The sequence below is a fragment of the Dendrobium catenatum genome, unplaced genomic scaffold, assembly GCF_001605985.2.
Source record: "Dendrobium catenatum unplaced genomic scaffold, ASM160598v2 fragScaff_scaffold_857, whole genome shotgun sequence".
In the NCBI taxonomy this organism is placed as follows: Eukaryota; Viridiplantae; Streptophyta; class Magnoliopsida; order Asparagales; family Orchidaceae; genus Dendrobium; species Dendrobium catenatum.
In genome coordinates, this window is record NW_021319319.1 from 57876 (window position 1) to 85446 (window position 27571).

The 27571-nt window shown below is 35.8% G+C and overlaps 1 protein-coding gene across 1 annotated transcript in view; it reads right to left on the reverse strand.

Moving 5' to 3' along the window:
• Positions 1-5991: 5991 nt before the first annotated feature.
• LOC110092895 overlaps positions 5992-27571 on the reverse strand; it is a 98514-nt gene continuing 76934 nt past the window's right edge. Inside the window, exons 7-11 of the mRNA XM_020817585.2 lie at positions 7235-7367; positions 7000-7136; positions 6758-6832; positions 6399-6515; positions 5992-6314 (exon numbers count right to left, since the gene is read on the reverse strand). Coding sequence (XP_020673244.1) covers positions 6279-6314; positions 6399-6515; positions 6758-6832; positions 7000-7136; positions 7235-7367 — 498 coding nt within the window. The 3' untranslated portion in view covers positions 5992-6278. The remainder of the gene's footprint in view (positions 6315-6398; positions 6516-6757; positions 6833-6999; positions 7137-7234; positions 7368-27571) is intronic.

Below are 27571 nucleotides of genomic sequence, written 5' to 3' on the forward strand. Positions count from 1 at the left end.
AGTTATGCCCGACTGCCGACTAACACCAGAATTCCGCCTGACCGTTGTCTAACGTCGGATTTCTGTCTGTCTGTTAATTGAAGTCAAATTTTCGCTCAACCACCAAACATGGTCGGATTTCTTATCTCTGCTTATAATTGGATATCAATATGATGGTTGATTATTGTAATATGATCGTCCTCAAACTTGGGAACGAGTTAGTAACTTTTAATCCAACCAAATATTAGTGAAATCATTTCAACTAGGCATGGCCCCATGGTTTTTTTTTCCTTTTCTAGGGTTTTTCATGTAAAATTATGGTGTTCCTTTTTTATTATGTTTGTGTCCTGGATATTCATATAAGGCTAAGGAAAAAAATTTCTATCTCTATCGTCGTGCATTTTCTAGCCCGCAAGAATAAGAAAACAAAAATATTAAAACTTTAAAACAATCCAACAAGTTGAAATTTTGATGAAAAGAAAATATATAATATAATTATACTTATACTTTTATTCAGAAACTAATCATTTTGAATAAAAAATAAATGAAGAGTAATTGATATCAAAAATTATTATTTCAAAGAATGTATTAAAATTACATAAGAAATGTATGCATAAATTATTTGCGAAATTACATGTATGTCATGCATCCTCATCATATATTACAAGATGAGTATTATCTTCTTACAACATTATTGCGCTCCATGCAGGAGTGCGTGTGACTTTGGAGTGTATTGATTTGATCCTTTTCTCAATGGTTCCTGAAAGCCATGATTAAGTTCTTCAAGATTTTGTTCCTCTTCATAGTATCACTCATCGTCAGCTCTTCCTTGTTATGAGGACTACTGTTGACCAAAAATATTGGATTTGAGGTCGTTGTATATTTGTAGGAAGAAAATAGGCTCTATTAATGAATTAGGTAATTGCATAATTGTTTATCCCATCCAACATTAAAAGACGGCCATTGATCGTGGGGAGGCATTGGAGAAGAATTTGGAGTTGGCATTGATGTACCAACATTCCACAGGCTTTATTGTGAATAAAATTGGATTGCCTCCATGTTGCCTCGAGTTTCATCGTTCGTGTCACTAAAAGTTACAGAGTGCCCCATACTTCATAAATGTTGGGCCTCTACATTGAACAAATTGATAGCAAGCATCATCCCGTTTGCATCTCATCCATTGCTCCCATAAAATGGTCATAATAAAATCTCAATTTGCTCGATTGTCACTTCCTAGATTTAATTTATCAATGAAATAACATGATATAAAAATGATTTTTTTTTTAAAAGAAAATGTGGTGCTTACATAAAATTGTTCAAATGGGGCTCTATAATAGTAAGATTTTAGAAGCTAGGGCATACCTTGAAATAGATACAATGAAGCCCATGAGTTATATAAACACAAGTAATGAGTGATTACACAATTATTGTTACCTTGTCTAATAATGGCCTCACTGTGTAAACCAACCATTTATTCCAAATATTAATACTTGTATCTCTATCCTCCTCCTTATTATCATCTTCATCATCAAGTCAGGTCCAAAATAAGGACTGGTTGAAGTAGTAGAAAAATACAGTTGGTTCAGATTCTTCACAAAGGTGCTCCTCCTAAACATCCCGATTAATGCCTCAATAAATTCGGTTGTGTGATGGTAATACTTTTCCTGCATATCTTAGTAAAGAGCTTGCCATTCCCTACTCTGCTCTCAAAATTCAATAAAACCCTCCATCTTCTCCCTCAACTCATCCACTTGTTCAACTAAAGATTTAAGAGTCATAGAACTCCTGTTACACTAAGTCTGCTAGTCAGCCTAGGCTCACTGGGTCCTCCTTCCTCTGCACCTAATCTTTTAAAACTTTAAAATTTACTTTTGGTGAGGACTGAAATGGAAAAAAATATTATTCACTAAGATCTCCCCTCACACTGGCATTAACACACAAAGTATAGATTAAAGAAGGATGGTGCAAACCCACAAAAGTAGTGCCCCTGATGATGTAAATTAAAGAAGACTAAATAAGCTTTTCCACATATATAGTGTAATCAACCTGAATAGCATAATTGAGCAAAGCTCGGTATTTGGTTATCTCACTAATACTTTTTCTTGGTAAAAGATGAGTATGAAAAAAATATTGTGTTACACTTTTGAAAAGTTGAGTTAAGCAATATGCAAGAAAATTAATAATTTTATCCTCCCTCTTCTTTTATACAGCTCCACTATGAGGCTTACATAGAACTGTTAGCAACTCATCAAAATTTATAAGTGCTAGACTAAAAGGGTATACTCACTCATCAGAATTAAAATCCCTCAGTTTATAGAGATAATTAATGGTTAGTGGATAAAATGGTACCCACTTACCTCTCACATAATACCTATTATCCACAACGTCCTTCCCATTTGCAAAAAACTCTCTCATTACATTAACAATAGCAATATAGGGTTCCTCACACAAAAGCTCCCAACCTTGGTTTACTATCATCTGAATTACTTGCCCACCCAGGTTCTGAAAGTCTCGCTCATGGATTAATTATTTGTTTACCACTAATGCCTCATACCTTTGCTTAGCCTCAATAGAGATGAATATGCTCTTATTAAACAATGATGAAGCACACTTCTTATTGCCAAATATTTTTCAGGGACATAGATCTCAAAGAACAAGCAAGAAGAAAAATTAAGAACTTGGAGAAAAACAAAAGTAAAAATATATTTGAGAGAACTTGAAACAAATATATCCTATTTATAAATAACATCAACACTATAGTGCTTAAGGGATCAGTGTTGCAATGCTTAAAGACTTAAAAATAATAGAGGGCCAAATAAAAGAACGCTGCAATAGTGTAGGACACTTGGCGTAGTAGCACATAATTTTGAAAATAAAGCACTAGCTTTTTTACTAGAGAAACGCAATGGCACATGATACTTATAAGCGCTATGATACTAACAAAGACCACCATTGTGGTACTTTAACTAACATAATAATGATTTTGACCTAGCATTGCGGTGTTAAAAAATAGTGCTATGATGCTTTATTAAACATCCTAATAAAAATATATAAGAGATCAATAATCTACTATATCATTATATTACTTGATTTGACACGTATACTTGCATATATTAAGTGAGATTTTTATAATTTTTATATCATAAAAAACTAAGCATTATTTAGAGATTGATATAGTACTAAATAATTTTTATAATTCTTTAAGTTGCTCCACTACTCCCATCAGTTTACAAGGTATCTTTGGACTAAGGAACCCATGGCTGTCAACAAAAATCCTTCTGTCAGGTTGGGTCGATAAGACCATCAGTTGCTCCACTACCCCCATCAATTGCTCCACTACCCCATCTTCACTCTTTATTTATAGGTCTTATAAGGCCACAAGAAAACTTTAATGTAATAAAAAGTAAATGATGCAATCTTTGATATCACTAATTTTAAATTATATGGAACATTTCGTGGGATGGCAGATACCTACATGACTCTAAACTTTTGACAACATCTTCTTCCAAGATATACCATGCGAGTCTCTATGATGAATCACATGAATAAGTCTATAAAGTGAGTCCTCTAAAGGTGATGGTGAGTCTTATGATAATATTTATGACCTTTGGGCATAAAAGGCAAAGGGTACAAATGTTTAAGATAATTCCTCAATTTAATTGGCTGAGACAAGTCATCCTCCATGACTATTCTGACCTAATTCTCTTCTTGAAAACTACCGGCAGATATGAAATACCTGTGGACATACATAACTATACAATACCTTACATTTTTGCTCGGATAATTTTTTTATTGAATTTTCAAGATGACTAACTCACAAAAAAATAAAATTGTTGGGGCACAAAATTGGAACTTTGGCAGACATGTAAGCAATGAACACGCCAACATTTTAGCACATAGGTATACAGCTCACTAAATTTCATTGAGCTTATTGCAACACTAATTTGATCAAATTAAGGGTGCATTTGAAACAAGTTTCTTGTTACTTTCTAAAATTATTTTTAAAGCAACTTTTTAGCATAAATATTTATTATGCTAATATTTTTTATACTAAAAATTTACTTTAAAAAGCAAAAAAAAGTGCCCAAATAAAATCTAAATCAAACTAAAGCTTCATTTGAGACAATAAAGCAGCACTAAAAAAAATTATACCAAACAAACCTTACAAACTAAACCTTAGACTTCATTTGAAACACCTTTGTTACTGTTTCAAAATAACTTTTTAGTAGAAACATTTTGAGTTGAAAAAAATTGTTTCAAGAAATTTTTTATTAAAAAGTTATTTTTAAAAAGAAATAAAAACAATTGCCCCAACGAAATCTTAATCTCACAAAAATTTATTTTCAACTTGATTCGTATTTTAAGAAACTGTTCTATTTTTAATTAGAGAAACTTAAGGCATGCTTATTTTTACTATATCTCATAACTGTGCGTTAATGAAGCACTATTTTCGGTATGCACATCAGTCATTTATAGGCTTCAGTTAGCTAAAATGCATGATAACAAACCTATATATAATATATTTAAAGTGTGTGTAAGAAAAATGTTATTTAGTTGAAATATAAAACAAATGCAAGATATTATTTTTTTAACTTCGTTTAAAACAAAAATAAATTCAATGCCAAGATTGATCACGATAGTTGCAGTGGTAGCAAACAGTAACTTACAAAATGTGGCGATGATGATCAGCGACTATGGCTAACTGCGATAGTGGCGCCTAATAGGGGTGACCAGTGCGGGTAGCAAATGACGACGATCAACAAATAGGCCGACAAAGGCAATGAGAGTAGGCAATGGTGGTGTTGGGCAGTGGCGGTGGCGATATATAATAGCAAAAGCTTGAGGTGGCCATAACAGCAATAAGCAAAAGATTTCAAATCAATCAAAAAAGAACTAGAGGTTGCATTTCAAATTCATCAATGCATTATACTACACTTGAAATGCAGCCTACAAAACAATCGAATTTTCAAAATATAAGCATTTGATTTATATCACAGCACCAATACAACAAACAAAATAGCACCTAAAGGACTTGACAGTATATCTAAATCTTGCGGTTACAACTATGAGATAATGAGAATTTAACTTATTTGGCATAGCTAAAAACAAAGTGTTTGTAGTTTCAAGGAAAGGGCATTTTGATAGCTTTGATATTTACAAGCTCAAAATAATGGTACCTAATTAACCCACAACAATGTAGAGTCATAGAAGCCAAACGGAAAGAGAAATATATAAGGAATAAAAAAAAAAATAGCCTCAAGTTGGAGGGTTTGTTTACATGTCAAGCCTAACAGTATGGCAAAACCCAACCAAAACGTTGTACACCTATTTGATCTAGTGACGGGAGAGTATCAGATAAGCAATGGAGACCTGATAAGAATTTCTGCAAAGCAATTATGTAAAAGATTAAATTGTGTGCTGCATAGTGGATGGTTGAAGGGGAGGAATGCATCGGGCTTGTTGTGCAATAAAAAAGCCTCCCTTCAAACTTAAGGAAAAATTTTATAAGATGGTGGTGAGACCTGCAATGCTTTATGGCGCTGAATGTTGACCATTTAAAAAGAATCATAATACTAAGTTAAGTGTTGCAGGGATGCTTAGGTGGATGAGTGGCTTTACCCTTAGAGATATGACACGAAATGATCTTATACGTGAAAAGTTGGAGTAGCTCCAGTGGAAGATAATATTAGAGAGAGTCGCCTTAGATGGTTTGTTCATATTAAATGGAGGCCTTCCGATGACCCAATTAGAAAAGCTGAGTTATTAGATTTGACTTATGTTAAGAAAGGTAGAAGTAGACCTAAAGACTTGGTTAGAAAATATTAGAAATGATCTTTTTCAATTAGATTTAAATGACAATTTGATTTTAATAGAGCACAATGGCGAAAAAGGATTCATGTAGCCAACCGAACGTAGTGGGACAAAGGCTTGATGTTATTGTTGTTGTTGTATAGTCCTATCATAAGAAAATATTAAAGATAACTTATACCAAGTCAGCACTTTGCTGCGGCATGCAAATTGACTACGATAGCCAATACTTCTATAAATGTGTGATAAACATTCTCCTCCATGTTTTTTTAACAATGTAAAAACTTTATGTAGAGGGTTTTTTTTCTCCTACTTTCAATGTGAATTATGTACAATAATTTGTCCATGCTAAGTGAAAAGCTACAGAGTGGATCGCAGCCGTTGAGGACTAAGGAATATATCAACTTGTTCTATGGAAATGCTTTGAACGTACAGGGAACTGTAACCAGCAATGATATTGTTTTAAGCATTCCCAGCATTAACTACAAGAGTTACTCTTTACGTTTTGCATTGCCCATGCAGGAGACCTGAATAATCAGAGACCAGAATTCAATAAGCCTGTAAGAAACATATCCATAGAAGATATCAGAAGGTGGCTACTCGGCACTTACTATGTGAGATTTCCATTCTACTTTACTCCGCACCTCATTACAAGTAGACTGAGGCTGATTATAGATGCAATGAAATATGTGAACAAGCACAGCGGCATCAAGGGCAGCGTATTCCATCTGCATTATACTTGGAAATTATCATCAATACAATAATTTGGTGCACTTTAAAAGAAAAATTCATGATTTTTTTTTAAATAGTACTTGGATAAGTGGTTTACTTCATACTGTTTAATACTATTTGAACATCGAAGTACCAATTGGTTTCTACAGTACACGGAAAAAATCTAGAGAAATGAATAAAAAAAATATTTTATTATCCATTTTCAAGGATTATAGGGGTAAAGTTGTAGGTTAGAGACCTGATTTTGACTTAAAGGTCGCTGCTCCCAGTTGCTATTCCTTCTTGTCTTGTTCAAACCAGCTCCCAGTACTTTCTGTTCAAGCACGAAGCTAATCCATTGTCAACATAATAATAAGATTATTTGTCTATCTTTTATCGAAGGTGACTAGCAGTTTAAACAAAGATGAGAGAAAATCGATAACAAATTGCAGAAGAAAAACAATACTAACATAAAGCGGAACATTATGTGCTATAATGTACCTCCGCTAACCCTGAAAGACCACCGCCAGGCTCATTAAATAGTTTCTGAACGTCAAGCAGCATTTCGTAGTATCTAAAACACTCTAGATCTCCATAAGATTGAGAAAGTTGATAAAGATCACATTGCAGGTTATAACCTGAATTGAGAAATGGAAAGAAGGGTCATCTCATGCACTCAGTTTTTCAATCATTTAGGAACTGTTTTAGAAGATAACTCTAATTCCAATTGTCTTACCAAGCTTTAAGATGTTGGGAGAACATAGGAGGTTTTTGAAACAGCTGTCTAACTCAAGTGGTACATCTTGATGTAGCTTTATTAAATCAAAAATATAAGCTCGGTTCTCTGAAGCAATCTGCATTATGGAAACCTGGAATGGCACAAAATGGAATAGCAACAACACAGATGTTTGTGAAAATAATAGAAAAAAATTGATGCCTTAAAGAACGAAGTAGAAAGCTACAAGCACGGGCACTGAACACAGAAATACATGTGTCACGAGAAATTATTTTGTGCGGAGTCCGGACGGGAAAAACCATCCGTATTGCTGTTTATTTACGAGTATTTACTGAGAATTTGTAAATACTCAACAAATACTCAGTAAACACTAAATACGGAGTAAATCAGCAAATACTCACAAAATATTCAGAGAATACGCACAAAATAGTCATCACATACTCACAAAATACTCAGTAATACTCACAACGGAGTATTGACTGAGTAATTGCAAATACGCAACAAATCCGGACGGTTTTCGACTCCACACAAAATAATTTTTTCAATTTTTTAGAGTAACATTCAGTTTCAAAATGTGCAAGTACTTGCATGTTTAAATTATTATATATATATATATACAGAGAGAGAGAGATATCACGTTGAGTATTTGCTAATTACGTAACATACATTAGGACAACTACCGTAATAGGCATGTGGAACTCAATGGTAAGAGGCAAAAGCTCAAGTAACTAGTACAAAGAGTAAAGGGAACAAACTAGTGAGGAGTTCAGGAGACTCCCAGAATGAGAAAATATGAAAATTTTCATGTATGAAAAGCTTGCATACAAGAAATAAGAATAAGGAGAAAAATACAAGACCTAAAAAGCCTATACGAAAGGTCACACCAAAATATGTGCATACGAGCAAGCAAAATTTAGAATATGGCATTCCATTCCAAAGGAAGACCGACCAAGGGTGATAGAAGAAAAATAATTTCCAGTCAAGCCTAATAAAGGACAATGCTTGCGTAATAAGGAGGCTTGGATATGCTATTTTCAAGGAAAAACCATAGTTTCTTTGGTCAAAGAGATAAGCTAGAAGAAGAATTCAATAGATCCAAAGTCTACTACATCTAAAAAGTAAAAAATGTTGAAGGCAAAATTCAAAGCAATCCCATTCCATTACAAAGAGAGGACTAAATAAAGGGGATAGGTAAGAGAATCTCCGTGTAAGCTAGATAGAGGAGAGTATTTGTGTAACAAGGAGGCTTGAATATCCTATTTGTAAGGAGTCTTAATTTAAGGTATAGTTTCTTTAATCAAGGGAATATTAAGGGATTATCTTGTTTTATCTTAGTTTCAATTCATCAAGTAATTAACTAATTTTAATTAATTATTTATTTCAATTAGTTAATTTTAATTAATTAATTATTGTGATTAATTAATTTGAATTAAATATTAATTAACTTAATATATTAATTAATATTTAATTTCAATATGGTCATATCGACCGCACAAGGTAAGTTTCGAAAATAAAAAAGCGTGGCATCACACGAAACTTACCTAATGCGTGTTTACCGAAAATCTAAATCGTTGAAATGGCCTCCGTTTGCAAAATGGATAGTGCCAACGTGTTTGGAGCTACAAGAACAGTTAAGATCAGCATCCACATGAATTGGAATCATTGATTGACAAAAATTTAAAATTTCATGCGCACGGATAGATGAGGCTTTGACGTGCGTGCACGACAACGACGTGGCGACTAAATTGATGCATGATTATTAAAAAAATTATTATTAATTTCATATTTTAGATCTAATTACAAATAATAATTAACAAAAAAGGAGGAATTAAAAAATAAGAAAAGCTAAAATCTAAATAATCCCTAAAACACCCTCACACACATTCCCTCATAAGACTCCCAAACCGGACACCTTACAATTCTCATGCATGAAGCTCACGCACAAGTCCTCTCCTCTCTCGTTTTGCTCACTCTCCCTCACATGACCAACCGCTGCCAACCATGCCCGTTGCCACCAAGGTAACTCCAAACCTCTATCTTTTTCTTCTCTTTTCTTCTTCTTTCCTTCTCCATCTCCTTCATTCTTCCTTCTTCCTTCAATTTTCTATCATCTTCTTCACCTCTTCTTCTTCTTCTTCTTCTTCACCTTCTTTTTCCTCCTCCATCTTCCTAAACCTAACCCTAACCTTAACCCTAACTCTGATTTATCACTTTCTCCCTCTCAATCCCTCAAATCCCACATCCCCCTTCATCAAAAACATTCCCCAACACCTCCTACCCCTCCAACAAGATGCCCTATTATCCCTCACTTTCTCTCTAGACCAAGTGTGAAAATTCTCACTAAAAAGAGAGAAAATTCATAATTTTTTCCTTTCGAACACTTCATTCTCAAATACCTCCCACCCTCATTCCTTCTTTTCCCTCTAACGAGAGAGAAAACATTTTTTCTTTCTCTATCTAAAATTAGAGGAAGAGAGATTTTCTCTCTCTAACATCCTCCTTAGCACAAACACATTCCTATATCTTTCCACCAAAACACTAACCAAATCCCCTCTTTTCCTTTCTTTCTCTCCCAAGAAAGAGAGGTCGCATCATCTCTTTCTTAGTCTAGCCCACCATTGCACAAAAATATAAACATATATAAAATAACATAAAATATTATCATTAAAAAAAATTATAGATCACAAGTCTCATGCACCTCGTCTAGCCGTCGTCGCATCCATCGTGCATCTAAGGTATAATCTCGACACTTGTTATTTTAAATTTTTATACATGAAATAAGTACCCGTGACATTTTTTTTAGTAGACAGGGAAATTCATGTGCATAAAAATAAGTACATGTGACTTCATTTTTTAGCAAATGAGAAAATTCTTATGCATGAAAATAAGTACTTATGACTGCTTTTTGTAACAAACGAAAAAAATTATTTACATGTTGATAAGTGTAAATAATGTGTTATTTTATGTGTTATATTTTTAATAAAAATGTGTTGTTTAGTTGTATTGTGCAGAAAAAAAACAGAAAAAGGCAATAAAATTATAAATATCATCTAGCGCCGTCGCATCGGACCAAACAACGCCACAACACCATCAAAGGCACGACAGGAGCGCCACAATATCGACATGGCAGTGCCAACTTCTTTGTTGGACAACATCGCTACGACAAAAGAGTAAGCTTTGCAACGCCCAACTTATTGTCTTCAAGTGCCACAGCCTCATAATCTATCACACCTCGACACCCAAATTGCCATTCTAATGCCGAATCGTTCGGAAGTCAGCACCACTGCGACGTGGCAGTTGTAATTGTCCAAGGACACGGCCTGTTAGTAAAATGACGCAATTGTTCACTAAGTAACTGATGCACGTCAGCAAGCACTTGGCGGAGCCAAAATGCGTCGCGGCGTTAATTCATTTTTGGGCACAACAGCACCGACCTTTGAATTTCATTAGAAAAAAATATGCAATTTATATTAATCAATCTAAAACATTTTTTTTCAAATATTGTATCGATTATTTTACTGTTTTGATTCCGTGATTGAGTCTCCACAACAAACATTTTAATTTAAGTAGAATAATTTTGTGATTAGAGTAAACAATAGTGGTTGATTGCTCAAAAGTATACTTTCTCGTGGGTTCGACACTCTACTATATCACTTTATTACTTGATTTGACATGTATACTTGCATATATAAAATGGGGTTTGTTAATTTATATTAAAAAATCTAAGCATTATTTAGGGAAGTTAGAGTCTTTAAGTATATATTTTTATAATACAAAATTGCAATCCATCGTAGCCCCATCCCCATCAAAATTTTGGCGCAATTGTCAGGGAAGTATTTTAATTTTTGCAATATTTTAACTATATTGTTGAATTAATTGCATAGTTAAATCTACTTTCATTTTTTTTTCTTTGATCATTAATTATATATTTTATTTTATTTTTTCAATTGTATGCTTTATAGCCATAGAAAGAAATTTGTCATTTGATCCTAAAATTGAGTGAATTTTAAAAATAGTTGAACTTAACTTGTAGCAAAATCATTGTAGACCTATTAAAAATTATGCAAACATTTTAGTAAACGAAATTCATTGGAGCAAAAATATACGTACAATCCAAGATAAAAATTTTGAATTAAAACCCATTAATATTTAAATGGTTCAAAACTCAAAGTTTAGAGGAACTCCTATAAAAAATTCTAATTTACATTTAGTCAATTTCTTAGAAATTTGTGCAATATTTAAGTACAATGGTGTCAGTAATGATATTATTAGATTTAGATTGTTTCCATTTTCTCTAAAAGATAAAACTAAAATGTGATTGAATTCTTTATCTCTAAGTTCTAAAACAACTTGGAATGAGTTGACTCATAAGTTTCTTGCTAAGTATTTCTCATATTAAAAATCTGCCAAACTTAAAAAAAACATAACTTCTTTTACTCGATTTGAAGGAGAATCAATTTATGAGAGTTGAGGAAAGAGTTAAGTAAATGCTTAAAAAATGCCTACATCATGCATTACATGATTGTTTGATTATTCAAATATTTTATAAAGGATTAAAATGCTCTCTTAGAGATATAATTGATGCTGCAACTGAAGGATCATTAATGTCTAAACCATTTAAGAAAGGTTATGAATTAATAGAGAAAATGACATAATAATTTTTTTGTGACTAGCTAAAAATATAAATACTGAAAAAGTAACTGGAATTTATTAATCTGATTTTTTATTAATCTTGACTACAAAAGTTACAGTGATTTCTAAGAAATTGAATACAATAGAAGTATATTCTAGAATAGGAACTGAATCCTCAAGGGATCAAAATTTAGTTGAAGATAATGATATGCAAATATTAATGTAATTGAAAGAAAAAATTATCCCTTTTCAAATACATATAATCCAGGTTGGAGGAATCTTCATAATTTTAATTGGTCAAAAATTATGAGTGGTAATAATAAATTGAATAATAGGAAGAATAATCAAGGAGTAAATTGGAACACTTCTCAACAACCTGTTGTTAATCCTAGACTTACATATCCTTCAAGATTAAATCAAAACAAACAATTTAGAAATAAAAAAATATCATTGAAAGATGTAGTTATGCAGTTATGAGATCGATTGCAAAATTAAGTAGCCTCTATTAAAAATTTGGAAACCTAATTAAGTTAGCCTGCAATTTCAATTAAAGTAAATATCTTGAATCTTTACCTAGTAATAATGAAGTTAATCCGATAGAAAAAGAAAAAGATCTTAATGGAAGCCATTTGAAGAATAGAAATAATATATCCCAATCGAATTAAAAAATCTAGGCAAGTATGGCTTAAGACTATAAACTTAGTGCTCTATGGGAGGCACCTCAGAATTAGGTTTAATATGTTATTAAGTATGACTGAAGACTATAAACTTAGCGCTTCAAGAGAGACAACTCAAGTTATAGCTTGTGTGATAATGAAAGTTTAATTTTCAATCCTTGTTAATTCTTAGGTATAATGCAATCTTTGTCCTGAAAATTCAATTTAAGCAATGGATATAATCAAGCAAAGACATTCCTCCTCTAGAATTAAAAGTGAAGAACATTTGGAAAATAAAAATTCCTTTTCTCTTCACTTTTTTTTTTTTTTTGAAAACGCAATAAGCAACTTTTTATTCACAAAGTTCTGCTATCATTAATAAACTTTATAAGCTCAATGATGAAGTTCATGAGGATACAAGAAAATACAAGGCATAAATGAAGAAAATGTATAAATGTGAAATTTTAGAGTATGAATTTAATCCTAGTCAAGATGTTTTACAGTTTGATTACAAGAAGTTTTGCCATGAAAAAATTAAATATGGATGGGTTGGCCCATATTTTGTTATTAGAATATATCTCAATGGTGCATTTATATTCAAGATAAGAAAATTTTTCACATTTTCAAACTCAATTGTCATAGATTGAAACCATGCTATTGATGAATAAGGAAATCTTGAAGTTGGAGGAAAGGATGTGTGCTTGTATCTTGGTTGCACTTCATATTTTTTAAAAGATAATGCACTTATGTGAGTAATTAGAGTATGTTTTATTGTATTGACTTTAGAAGCCAATATGCTATGCATTGTGCCTAGTGCACTAGTTATATTGTAACCTATGATGCACCGACACGCCTCTTAAAGAGGGTATGCAGTGTCGGACTCGTGTCTGACACGGACACGCGTCGGACACGGCATGAACACGTGTCCGACACGACATTGGAAAGTCGGAATTTAAAACATTAAAATTTAAATCGGACACGCGTGTCCGGTTATTAAATGATAAAATCGTCCGTTCTATTTAGCCTTTTCGCGAACGAGAAGCCCTGTTTTTCCGATCCACAAAAGAAATCTTCTAGGGCGGACCGGGAGAGCTCACAGTCGACGCAAAACGGAGCCCGCTGCCTTCGCCTCCCATTCCTTCGTCATTTCTGCTCGACCAAGCACAGCTCGTCTTTCCCATTCCATCATTCTTGCATTATTTCTGCTATCATTCGAGGCAAAGTTTGCAATCAAGGCCAAACAGAGCACCTTCTGCGCGCAAGAGAGCCAAGAACTGTAAGTGGATTTCGCCAATTCTTCTCTTCATTGTTGAAAAATACAAAGTTCATCTACAATCACTCTTGGGTCTTAAGCTTGATGAGAAAGTTTTCAAAGAAAGAAATCATTCGCCCTACAACCACTAGGTATGTTCTTAATTTATTATATTGCAAATCATTCCTACTGTATGTTCATAATTCTTACATTTGTACACTGTGAATCTATAGGTTTGCCACCTCCTATTTGACACTACAGAGCTTGATGGAGGTGAGGCAACCTTTGGAAGCCATGTTTACATCAACTGAATGGCTTAACTCTGCTTGGGGGAAGAAAAGTGAGGGGAAGGAAATAAGAAAGATAATTCTAAATGATAAATTTTGGGCTACTGTTACCTATGCCATTTTGAGCACGAGACCCTTAGTGCAAGTTTTATGCTTAGTGGATGCAGAGAAAAAACCAGCTATGAGTTTTATTTATAATGCTATGGATGAGGCCAAGGAGATAATTGCACACAACTTGGGAGGAGAGGAGGCAATAATTCTAAATGATAAATTTTGGGCTACTGTTACCTATGCCATTTTGAGCACGAGACCCTTAGTGCAAGTTTTATGCTTAGTGGATGCAGAGAAAAAACCAGCTATGAGTTTTATTTATAATGCTATGGATGAGGCCAAGGAGATAATTGCACACAACTTGGGAGGAGAGGAGGCAAGTTATAGGGAGATTTGAGATATCGTTGATGCTCGGTGGGAGGAGCAGGGGCGCTGCCCCTTGGACCCCCGGCAGGTCGGTATATTGTTTTATTCATGATGTGATTTTTTTATTTCACTTCATATCATTTTAATTCGATGTATTCATATGCATGATTGGTTTGTTAGCAATAAGAGCTCGACTGCTGGCAGGAGTGAATTAGGTGATGAACAAGAAGGTATTTATATTTATCTTTTAATTTAATTTAAATTTGTTGGTAAATGAATATATAATTTTATATAATTTATATTATTTGAAGGTATTCAAGTAAAGAATGGCTTCAAGAAGACCATCAACGTGTTTCACCACAAAAAGATTTAGAAGTTTCAAATATAAGAAAGATATGCCTGAAAATATATTTTCCAAATGAGGAGAGAAGAAAAATTAATATAGAATTTGCAAAGTTCTTTGGATATTTAGAGCATTTTGGTGATCAAGAATCTTTGGTTAATAGATGGAGGATGGATCCAAAAATGTGGTGGTTGATTCATAGAGCTTCAGCACCTCTTCTTCAAACAATAGCAATAAAACTTCTTGGTCAAGCATCATCCTCTTCCTGTTGTGAGAGAAATTGGAGCACATACTCATTTATTCAATCAATGAAGAGGAATAAAATAACTCCACAACGTGCTAAAGATTTAGTTTATGTGCATACAAATCATCGTCTTCTATCAAGGAAAACCCCACTTTATATGACAGGTGATAACAAGATGTGAGATGTTGTTGGAGATGAGTTCGAGTGCCTTGATGATAAGAGATTATTGGAGGATACAAATCTTTCTCTAGATGAACCAAAGTTGGAAGCAATGATATTCAATGATGATGATATTGAAGGTCAAAGACCAACATATGAATCTAATTTTATCATTCCCTTTATTGAGTAGTTAGACCTTCATGTTGTATTAAATGATTTTTTGCTTATATTTTTGTGTTTGTATTATACATTTTGTACTAAACATCTTTATGTTATAAGATAAACAAGTTATCAACTTATCATGAAATTGTTTTATTATTGCTTGACATTTTTACTATAATGTCACCTTAATTTTTATATATTATATTAAAAAATTATTATGACATGTCCACGCCGCACCCGTGTCCTATATTTTTAAAAATTGCCGTGTCCCGTGTCTGTGTCGTGTCGTGTCCGTGCATCATAGCTTGTAACCTATGTTATGTTATGTCAAAACATGTTTTATGAGTCTTTTATTATTTATATGAAAGCATGTGCTGTGTTAATTGTTATTTTTGTTTCTTTTATTTACATTTTATTAAAAAAATTCTCATGCTTGCTATAAGTATTGCATTCAGATTATTTAATTAATCTTAATAAAAATGATAATTAAAAATTATATAAGAATAATAATAAAACCCTAAATAATAGTTTAAATGAACACTATTTATATTTCATATACTGAAAAAAATAATAATTAACTGAATTAAATCATTTAAGTTATTGCTTTAATTTAAAATTATAAGTAACACCTTTACATATTATTTTTTGAAGTAAAGATGAATAGTTGAAAATAAAGATTAGATATGAGTAGATTAGAATTGGAAATCATAAGCAATCCAAAATTTGGAATTAGTAATCTTATTAAATCCTTTAAGATTGTAAAAAGGTTCAAAGTAAAAACTGATATTCAATATTAACTATGTACTCATCTTTAAGTGTACTCATCTTTTAAATGTACTCATCTTTTATTTTTCTTTTTATGAAAGAACAATTTTGCTTATCTTATCAGTCATATCTGGCTAATTCCTTAGTTTAGGATTGATGATGTAGATAACATATTAAGTACTAATGATAATGAAAATTCTTAAGCTTTAAAGTTGAAATATGTTTTCAATATTTTCACATAGTGGCCATATATGTAGTTAAAATCTAATATAAGGTATAGCCACGATGAAGGAATCAAAAAGTAATCAGAAATATTGGAATAGAGTGTTTGCATACCTAAATATAGGATGTAAAATATGCTAGGCCTTAAGGAGATGATATAACTGTAGGAGATCAGCAGATATTATTTTCACCCATATAACTCGATAGAGATCTATGGATGCATATACTCTGAATCACACCATAATTAATAATTTCATTAGGAAAGATATGCAATTTATATTCATCAATTCAAAATATTTTATTCAAATATTGTATCAATTATTTTACTTTTTGAATTCAGTGATTGAATCTCCACAACAAACATTTTTATTTAAATAAGATAATTTGTGATTAGAGAAAATAGTAGTAGTTGACTGCTGAAAAGCATACTTTCTTGTGGGTTTGACACTTAACAATATTATTTTATTACTTGATTCGGCACATATACTTACATATATAAAGTGGGGTATGTTAATTTATAACAAAGAAATTAAAACTTGCGCATTATTTAAGAAAGATAGAGCCTTAAGTATATATTTTTATAATTTAGAATTTGTTAGACCGGTCCAGGGAGGACCGGTCCAGCCGGCCCAATCCAGTGGGCCGGCTCTCTTTTACCGAAGAAGGGGGCGGGCGGATGAGCGGGTGGAAGCCGCAGGAAGGCTGGAGGTGGGGTCCACTTGTTTTTGAATTGGTTTCTTGGAGCCAAAAGATGTGGGAGCAAGGGCAATTAGGTCCTTTGAGGTTAATTTTAAATTGTATGCATTAAGTAGGGAGAAAAGGAGGGATTAGGGTATGTGATTTTTGCTTGGGAGTTTTCTTGTTCTTCTTCGTTGGCTAGGGCTCTAGATCGAAATCTAGAGATTGGGAGAGTGCGATTCTCCTCTTGAATAGAGGATCCTTGTATCTTTGCTATTTGTTTGCATCTACTAGTAAAATACAAGTCTTTTCTCCACATCTTCTGCAGTTTTCTTCCCTATTTTTCTACTGTTTTTGGCTGATTTCCTGCTGTGGACAGCAGTTCGCTTTGAGATTTGTTGCCAAAGTGAATAGGGAATACTTGAAATCAAGTATTTCCTATCAAATTGATATCAGAGCAAGTCTTGGGACGAATCGTGGGCTGTTTTTGACCAATTTCAGCGGCTGAAATTGTGCCGGCGTAGGAGAAAATCGCTGAAATTTTTTTCAGATCTTGAGATTTTCTCCTAATTTGCAAGCCGTAGGAGATAGCGGCTAAGAAGGTGGATGCTTTGGAGGAGAGGATTGAAGGGGAGATAAATCAAATCAAGGAGACCGTAGAAGAAAGAATGTCCTCCATGGAAGGACAAGTGGCCGATCTACGGGATATGATGAAAAAAATGTTGGAGTTTAAAACCCAATCGGCGGCATCTGATGCAAAAGGGCCCGCAGCGAAGAACGACAACTCTGAAATCCATCGGGAGGAAGAGGAAGTGGAAATCATGGAAGGGAGTAGGGGAAGGCCTCATCTGGAGCCTTTCCAGAGAGAAGATAGAGGAGGAAGGTATGTGGAAAGGCAAAGCTATGGAGGTGGGGAACCCAGAGGTGCTGGTTGGGAGCATCGGGGGGATTTCAGGGGCGCCGGGAAACAGTTTTTGAAGATCGGAGAGGGGATTTTGAAGGGGGATTGGGACAGGGTCGAGCAAGGGAAGATCGGGAAACATGGGGAGGCCCAGGCACATGGGAGAGGGGAAACTATGGAGGATTAAGGGGAAATGGCGGGGGTCGGAAGGTAAGAAAATTGAAAATGCCCATTTTTGAAGGGGAGGATGCCTATGGGTGGATCTATAAAGTGGAGAGGTACTTTGCTGTTAACGGATTGACGGAGGAGAAGTTATCGGCAGCGGGTTTGTGTCTGGAGGGGAAGGCACTCTCTTGGTACCAGTGGAGAGATCAGAGGAGACCGATCCGGAGCTGGGGAGAATTCAAGGACAGTTTGTTAGAGCGTTTCCAAACCGATCGGGGAGGAGACTTCTACGAGTAGTTCTTTGCCCTAGTACAGGAGGGGTATGTGGCAGACTATCGAGAGAGGTTTGAGCATCTGGCCAGCAGGGTGGAGCGCTTGTCCGACACGTTGCTGGAGGGAAATTTTATGAAAGGGTTAAAGGCCGAGGTGCGAGCAGCGGTGAAGGTCCTGATGCCCAGGGACCTAGGGGAGGGCCATGAAGCTTGCACAGTTGGTCGAAAATCAAAAGAACCTGGAGAAGGGAGTGAAAAGTAATAGTAGCTCGGGAGGCACTTACAGGTGGACGACTACCCACCTAGCCACCAAGGGAGCTTCCCCAGGAGGGATGAAAGAAGTTCCAAAGGAAAAAGCAACAGGAGGAGGAAATGGGGGACAGTTCAAGAGGCTCACTGACAAGGAAATGCAAGAGAAGAGAACGAAAGGGCTGTGTTTCCGATGTGATGAAAAATACATGCCATGGCATAAGTGCAAGGATCGAACTCTTCAAGTTCTCCTCGTTTGTGAAGACGAGGAAGACGAAGAGGGTGGGGGAAGCGATTCAGAGGTGGAGGAGGAAAAGATGCATATGGATGTGGCAGAAGTCTCTCTCAACTCTGTAGTGTGATTCACTCCGAGTCACACTATGAAGGTGAAGGGAGAGATAACTGACCGTGGGGCCGTGGTGTTGATTGATAGTGGGGCAACCCACAATTTTATTTCCACCCAAATTGTGGAGCTGTTGGGGATAAAGTTAGTGGATACTGGAGGCTATGGGGTGATGATGGGCACTGGGAAGGTAGAAATGGGAAGAGGAATATGCAAATGAGTGGTGCTGAAAATTTAAGGCATACAAGTGAAGGAAGACTTCCTTCCCCTGGAACTGGGGAGTACGGATGTCATCCTAGGGATGAAGTGGTTGCAGACTTTGGGGGAAACCAAAATCAATTGGGGCACACTGCGGATGGAGTTGGTAAAGGGTGGAAGGAAAACGGTGATTCAAGGCGATGCAGGGCTGACCAAGGCAGGGGTTTCTCTGAAATCCCTAATCAAGACAATTCAGGAGGAAGGGGAAGGCTACTTGGTGGAATTACACAGCTTAGAGGGAGCGAGTGGGGAGGAAGGGGGAGACATACCCCTCTCTGTGCAGCCTCTGATCCAGGAGTTCGAGGAGGTTTTTCAACCCCCTCTAGGGTTGCCACCACCCAGGGAGCAGGAGCACGCCATCACATTAAGGGAGGGAGTGTCCTCGGTCAGTGTGCGACCTTACTGATACCCTCAGTTTCAAAAGGATGAAATAGAAAAATTGATCAGAGAAATGCTGGAAGCAGGGATCATCAGGCCCAGCACCAGCCCGTTCTCTAGTCATGTTCTATTGGTAAAAAAGAAGTATAGCAGTTGGCGGTTTTGTGTAGACTACCGTGCACTCAACAAGGAAACGGTACCTGATAAGTTTCCCATACCAGGGATTGATGAATTGTTAGATGAATTGAGTGGAACGGTGATTTTCAGCAAAATCGACGTGAAATCTGGATACCATTAGATTCAAATGAAGAAAAAAGATGTGCCCAAGACCGCTTTTAGAACTCATGAGGGCCACTATGAGTTCCTGGTGATGCCCTTTGGCCTCATCAATGCTCCAGCCACTTTTCAGGCACTCATGAATACGATTTTCAAACAGTATCTGAGGCGATTTATTTTGGTATTCTTCGATGACATCTTAGTGTATAGCAGAATAGAGGAAGAGCACTGGGAGCACTTGAAGAAGGTGTTAGAGGTTCACCAGAAGCACCAGCTGAGAGCTAGTTTGAAGAAGTGCTGTTTCGCACAAGTTAGTGTGGAGTACCTGGGTCATGTGGTATCCAAGGAAGGGGTAGCAGCAGATCAGTCCAAGATTGAAGCCATGCTTAAGTGGCCATTGCCCAAAAATTTAAAGGAGCTGAGGGGATTCCTAGGGCTTACAGGGTACTACAGAAGATTTGTGAAGGGATATAACACTATAGCTTGGCCACTCACTGAGCAGCTGAAGAAAGATGGATTCTTATGGGGGGAGGCAGCTACGACAGCATTTGAGCAGTTGAAGAAAGCTATGACCACAGTTCCGGTCTTAGCTTTACCGGATTTTACTCAGGCCTTTATAGTGGAGACAGATGCATCAGGATACGGGCTAGGAGTAGTGCTGATGCAGAGTCACAAGCCCATTGCTAATTTCAGCCAGGTGTTGACTGCCAGAGCCCGTCTGAAATCTATCTATGAGAGGGAATTGATAACAATTATTTTGGCCATCCAAAAGTGGCGTCCCTACTTGAAAGGCATTTCATTGTCCGGATTGACCAACGGAGCCTGAAATATTTACTGGAGCAGCGCATGGTGACAGAAGAGCATCAGAGGTGGCTATCAAAACTGCTCGGGTATGATTTTGAAATTCAGTACGGGCCCAGGGTAAAAAATAGGGCAGCAGATGCCTTGTCCAGGTGCATGGGTGAACTGCAGACAGTAGCTGTGTCAGTCCCATTGATGCTAGATTGGGAAGCCATAAAGGAGGAGAGTGCTAAAGATGAGGAATTAAGCAAGATCAGAGCTGATTTAGTAAAGGAAGAAGGAAGCCACCCAGGATGCTCATTGGAGGGGGAGAGATTGTTGTATCAGGGGAGGTTTGTACTGGCCAAAACGTCAGTACACATCCCACAATTGCAACCAGGAGTTCCATGGAACTGCAGTGGGAGGTCATTCAGGAGTGCTAAAGACCAATAGGAGACTAGCGGCAGAGCTGTACTGGAAAGGTATGCATAGAGATGTGGAAGAGATGGTATCCAGGTGCGAGATCTGCCAAAGAAATAAGTATCTAGCTATGTCACCAGGGGGGTTACTGCAGCCTTTGGCATTACCAGGACGAGTCTGGGAGGAGATATCTATGGACTTCATTGATGGGCTACCCGCTCTGAAGGATTCACAGTGATTTTGGTGGTAGTGGATAGATTGAGCAAATATGCTCATTTTATTCCTCTACGCCATCCATACACCACAGTGACAGTAGCGTCAGTCTTCATCAGGGAGATAGTCAGATTACACGGAGTACCAGAGGCGATAGTATCAGACAGAGATAAAGTGTTCCTGAGTCATTTCTGGAAGGAATTGTTCAGACTGCAGGGCACAGTGCTAAAGAGAAGTACGGCGTACCACCCACAGACGGATGGCCAACCAGAAGTAGTCAACAGAAGCTTGGAAACTTATCTGAGATGCTTCGCATCAGAAACAACCAAGCTATGGGCTAAATGGCTATCATGGGCCGAGTACTGGTACAACACCTCTTTTCATTCAGCCTCTCAGATGACTCTATTTAAGGTGTTGTACGGAAGGGATCCGCCCCACTTAGTGCATTTTGGGAGTAGCAGCACACCCGTGTCTTCAATAGAGGAGTATTTGGAGGAGAGGGATAAGACACTGGAAGAGTTAAAAAAACATTTGTTGAAGGCTCAACAGATTATGAAGAAACAGGCTGATGGGCATCGGAAGGATATTCAGTTTGAGGTAGGCGAGAATGTATTTTTGAAACTCCGCCCATATCGAAAGAAAACGATCGCCAATAGGAGGAATGACAAGCTTGCTCCAAGGTACTTCGGTCCTTATGAAGTACTGGAGAAAATTGGAGCCGCGGCATATCGTCTGAAGTTACCACCGACAGCGACGATCCATCCAGTTTTCCATGTATCCCAGCTAAAGAGAGCCATTGGAAATTATGCTACCAGTTCTGAGTTACCAGGGACATTAACAGATGAAATGGAAATTATATTGGAACCTTTGGAGCTCATGGAGGTTCGCCAGAAAGCAGATGGAGCCACAGAAGTCCTGATTAAATGGAATAATCTCCCTGACTACGAGGCCACGTGGGAGCCATACAAGCGGATGAAGCAACAGTTTCCTGACTTCCACCGTGAGGACAAGGTGGTTCTTTGGGAGGGCGGTAATGTTAGACCGGTCCAGGGATGACCGGTCCAGCCGGCCCAATCCAGTGGGCCGGCTCTCTTTTACCGAAGAAGGGGGCGGGCGGATGAGCGGGCGGAAGCCGCAGGAAGGCTGGAGGTGGGGTCCACTTGTTTTTGAATAGGTTTCTTGGAGCCAAAAGATGTGGGAGCAAGGGCAATTAGGTCCTTTGAGGTTAATTTTAAATTGTATGCATTAAGTAGGGAGAAAAGGAGGGATTAGGTATGTGATTTTTGCTTGGGAGTTTTCTTGTTCTTCTTCGTTGGCTAGGGCTCTAGATCGAAATCTAGAGATTGGGAGAGAGCGAACCTCCTCTCGAATAGAGGATCCTTGTATCTTTGCTATTTGTTTGCATCTACTAGTAAAATACAAGTCTTTTCTCCACATCTTCTACAGTTTTCTTCCCTATTTTTCTACTGTTTTTGGCTGATTTCCTGCTGTGGACAGCAGTTCGCTTTGAGATTTGTTGCCAAAGTGAATAGGGAATACTTGAAATCAAGTATTTCCTATCAGAATTGCACTCCACCGCAGCCACGTCCCCATCACGTGTAAAATTTTAAGTACCCATGACTGTCTTTTTTGGCAGGCCGGAAAATATGTTATGTATAAAGTAAAAAAAATTAAATACCCATTACCACCTTTCTTTGCAGGTGTGGAAATGTTATGCTTTATAAACAGGTACTTGAAGACTAGTGACTACCTTTCTTAATAGGCATAGATGAAAATTTTGGTCACGCTTTCACTTGACACCTATCATGACCATCTTTCTTAGCAGGTGAGAAGGCTTAGCAAACTCGATGCAACCCCCTACGTAGAGACTATACCGGGGTGTTGCTGAAATTTATAACAAAATGCATGACTTAGAAAATTTTTGAAAAAAATTAAAATCTAACTCATTATTTAAAATTGAGCAATATGAGACTTGCCTTGAGGTCTGCCTCAACACAATTCCAGTGAAAATGCTTCGAGGCTTACGCCTTGAGCTTTTTTTATGAGGATTACGCCTCATCTTAGTTGAAGCACGCCTTAAAGCACACTTCGCCTCTTTGGCATGAGGCGTACGCCTAACTCTATTTATGTATTTTTTTTTAATTTGAAACTTACCTAAATTACATATAAAAGACCAAAAAAAATCATGCCTTCTTGCACTCCCAAGTTGCAATAACTTCCTCTCAACTGCCTCGACCTCCAATTCACCGCCTTCGCCATAGCCAACCACCATCGTAGTTTTCGTCGGGGATCACTTGAAAACTGCACATGACCACCATCTCCTCTATAAATTCTGGAGTATTACTCTAATCTTTATGTTGATGTCAAACATTTATAAAAAAGAAAAATGTTTGAAATAAATTAAGAATAAGTAGATTAGGAGATATTGGACCTTACAGTTGATAGTTGAGACAGTGGAGAGACAAATATTTTATGAGAACGACTTAAATAAAAATCCCTATAGATTACAGTAATGATAGTACAAATGATTTTTAAGCTATTGCTCATTATTTTAGCTTTCTTTAGAAATTAAATCGGGATGAGCAGGGAAAGTGAGAAAGAAGAAATTTAGAGTTGAACTTGAAGTTATATGATATGTTTTGCAATTCATATAGTTTATGTTATTTTGCTCTTGTAATATTTGGATTTCAATTCTATTTCATATAATTTATCACTTCGCACCTTGTGCAATATTTTGTTTCATATGTATGTAAATTTATTTCTTCATAGTTCAATAGAAAGTTAATATGTCATGCTTTAACATATTATTTGAGTATTATATAAAAAATCACTTTTACCTTTTATTTTCACTTTACATAATTTTTAGATTTTGAGGCTACGCCTCAAAATTCCTTGAGGCTTACGCGCGCCTCATAAATGAAAAATGCCTCAATACCAAATTGTGCAATTTTAAACTTTGATCTAACTAAACTCCCAAGTCAACAAAAAAGTGAATGACATCCTAAGTTCAAAACACTGAAAATAAAAATGAACAAAATAAAAATTAAAAGCATAATAGAATAAAACTTACAATAATCTGATAGGAGAACTAGTTTCTCACCAACAAGAAGGAACCAAACTTTTTTCTCTTAACTACTAGCTCATGCACACTCAAACCCCTTAGCAACACTTGCTCTAGAAACTGAATGTGCAATGAAATGAACTGGGATATGATTCCCTATTTATAACAAAAAAAAAATTTATCCCCATGTAGGACCCACTAAGCCAAACTCAAAGTACAAAATAATAAGGGGATGAGTCATAGAAGTGTCTTAGATAGCATGCACGCCAGAGTTAAAGTCAGGAGACTTGTATGCACCTATGAATGTCGTACACCCCGTGAGCATTTTGCCTTCAAAAAGAAATAAAATAGCACATTTTTATGTGTAGCAGATTGTACGACCCCTGATTAAAGTATGACGCGCCAAAATCACCGAAAGAGAGTGTATCCTACAAGTCCTTTTCTATAATGTGAGTGTACCAAATACATACAAATGCAATATCCAGATCGATCAAGGGGTATGCACGTATACCACTAATCATGTGAGCATACTAAGTAACATGCAAACATATCGTTGATCATGCAAGCCACTTTGTACATATGCTAATGATCATGTCATTATACAAGTGCATCGAGATTCGTGCGAGTGCGTCATACGAACACACGAAATAAAATATGTGAGTGCACTACACAAGTGCATTATACAAATACAAATACATTTTACACACGTTTAACAACATGCAAATGCATATGCAAATACATAGGTATGCATATAAACACACAAATGCATATGCAAGCATACAAATATATAAAAACACGTGCAAATGTGTATGTGAACACGAATATACATCAAACAAATTTTATTGCATGTATCCACATCATGCAATGTGCAAAATGTATTATGCAACGAACATCATTCAACATATAAAAGCATTATCCATCATCGTAGTGCATTATACCAATATATGAATATATTATACATTACGCAAATGCATTAGGTCGCCACTCAAATATATCATACATAGTTTTCTCCAACAATGTGACATGCATATATACTATATGATATATAAATACATTATGCAAAATGCACTGAAAAGCACACATCCGCATGAGCCCCAACAAGTGTGACACATATGTGATGTATGAGAATGTTGTATAGACTAAAGATATAATTAATGAGTTTTCAAGCGTGCAAAATATATCATATAAGTACGTTGAAAGGCATGCACATTATTTAAAATGAAATTTAAATGATCCACATGTGCTCCAACCACTACGCTCAATTTTCAAACCAGGGGTCTGAGAATACTGCACGGGTCAAAAGTGAACTTAAGTTCAAGTCCAATCCTCCTCTTTGAATGAACCGGAGTTGACATGACTTGAACAAACGAACAAATACGCGATCATAGTGTCGACCAGAGTATTTACTATTATACAATCATATTAGTCCTTCAAGGTCAAATCCAATACATCTACTCTCCTAACTAAGTCATCGAAATGCCAACGTTTTATGTGCCCAAACCATCTAAGGCGACTCTCTCTAATCTTATCAACCACTAGAGCAACTTCAACCTTTTTCACATATATACTCGTTTCACATTCTGTCTCTAAGAAGCAAGCCACTCATCCACCTGAGCATCCACATCTCTGCAACACTTGGCTTAATTTTATGTTTCTTTTTTAAAGGGCAACATTATGTGCCATAAAGCATTATAGGTCTCACCATCTTATAGAATTTTTCCTTAAGTTTGAGGGATTTGTTTTCATCAAACATAACCCCGATCCCTTAAGTTTGAGGGGTGCTTCTTTATCACACAACAAGCCCGATGCATTCCTCCACTTCAACCATCCAACTTAAATTTTGCTAATAATATCCCCATCTATTTCGCCATCTCTTTGAACAATAAAACCAAGATATCTAAAACATGTACTCTTATTAATGACTTGAATTCTATTTTAGATCTACTCAAATGAAAACCTTTAGACTTTACGGTTGACCTCCATGATTCAAGTTTTCCTTCAACTCCCTCTCTAGTCTTATCAGCAAGAAGAATATCATCAGCAAAAAGCATACACCAAGGCACATCATCCTATAAATATCTAATAAGAACATCCATGACTAAAGAAAAAATATATGGGCTTAAAATTGAGCTATGATGTAATCCAACTGAAATAAAAAATTACTTAATCAAACCACCTTGTGTTTGAACACAAGTAGCAGCTCATGTATGCATATCTTTAATGACTTAATATAAACATTATTAACTATTTTATATTCCAGAACCCTCTAGATACTTCACTTTGAACATTATCATATTCCTTCTCTAAATCAACAAATATTATATATAGATCTTTTTTATTCTCGCTATACTTCTCCATCAAACCTCTGAATAAAAGTATAACATCCATAATAGACCTATCCATCATAAATCCAATTTAAATTTGAGAAATATTAGTATCATGTTATCAACTATGCTCAATAACTCTTTCTCATAGATTTAATGTACGACACATTAACTTTATTCCTCTAAAATTCACATTCTTGTGCATCATCTTTATTCTTAAAAATATGAATCACACACTTCTTCTCCACTCATTTGACATCTTTTTAATCCTCAAAATATTATTAAAAAGTTTTGCAAGCCTAAGAAATTTCTTCATCAACTAAGCATTTTCACACCACTACTGGAATATCACCAGGTCCAACAGCATTTACACACTTCTTTTTTCTTTAAAGCCTCAATAACTTCAATTTTAGTAATATGACAAAAAAAAAAATTATATTTATTTAGGGTATTAAGATCACCAAGGTTAATCATATTCACATAATCTTCATTGAAAAACATATCGAAATATCTCATCCGCCTTTATTGAATATCCTTCTCTAATAAAAACATTTTTTTTATCTTCATAGTTAATGCACTACACTTGAACTAAATCCTTGTCCTATCTTTTTGTTTGACTAACTTATACATATATTTTGTGCCCTCCTTAATATCTAATATATAATATAGTTCTTTGCTAAATCACTTGCACTATATCTTGCTTTCTTAAATTCCTTTGGGCCCTTCTATATCTTTTTAAAATTTTCATACTTTCAAATTTGAACTCATTATTATAACAAAGCTTCTTCTTTTTTATTTTTTCTTGCACTTTTTTATTCCACTACTAACTATTTTTAATATTGAGGGTTTTTTCTTTTAATACTCCAAGCACATTATTTAC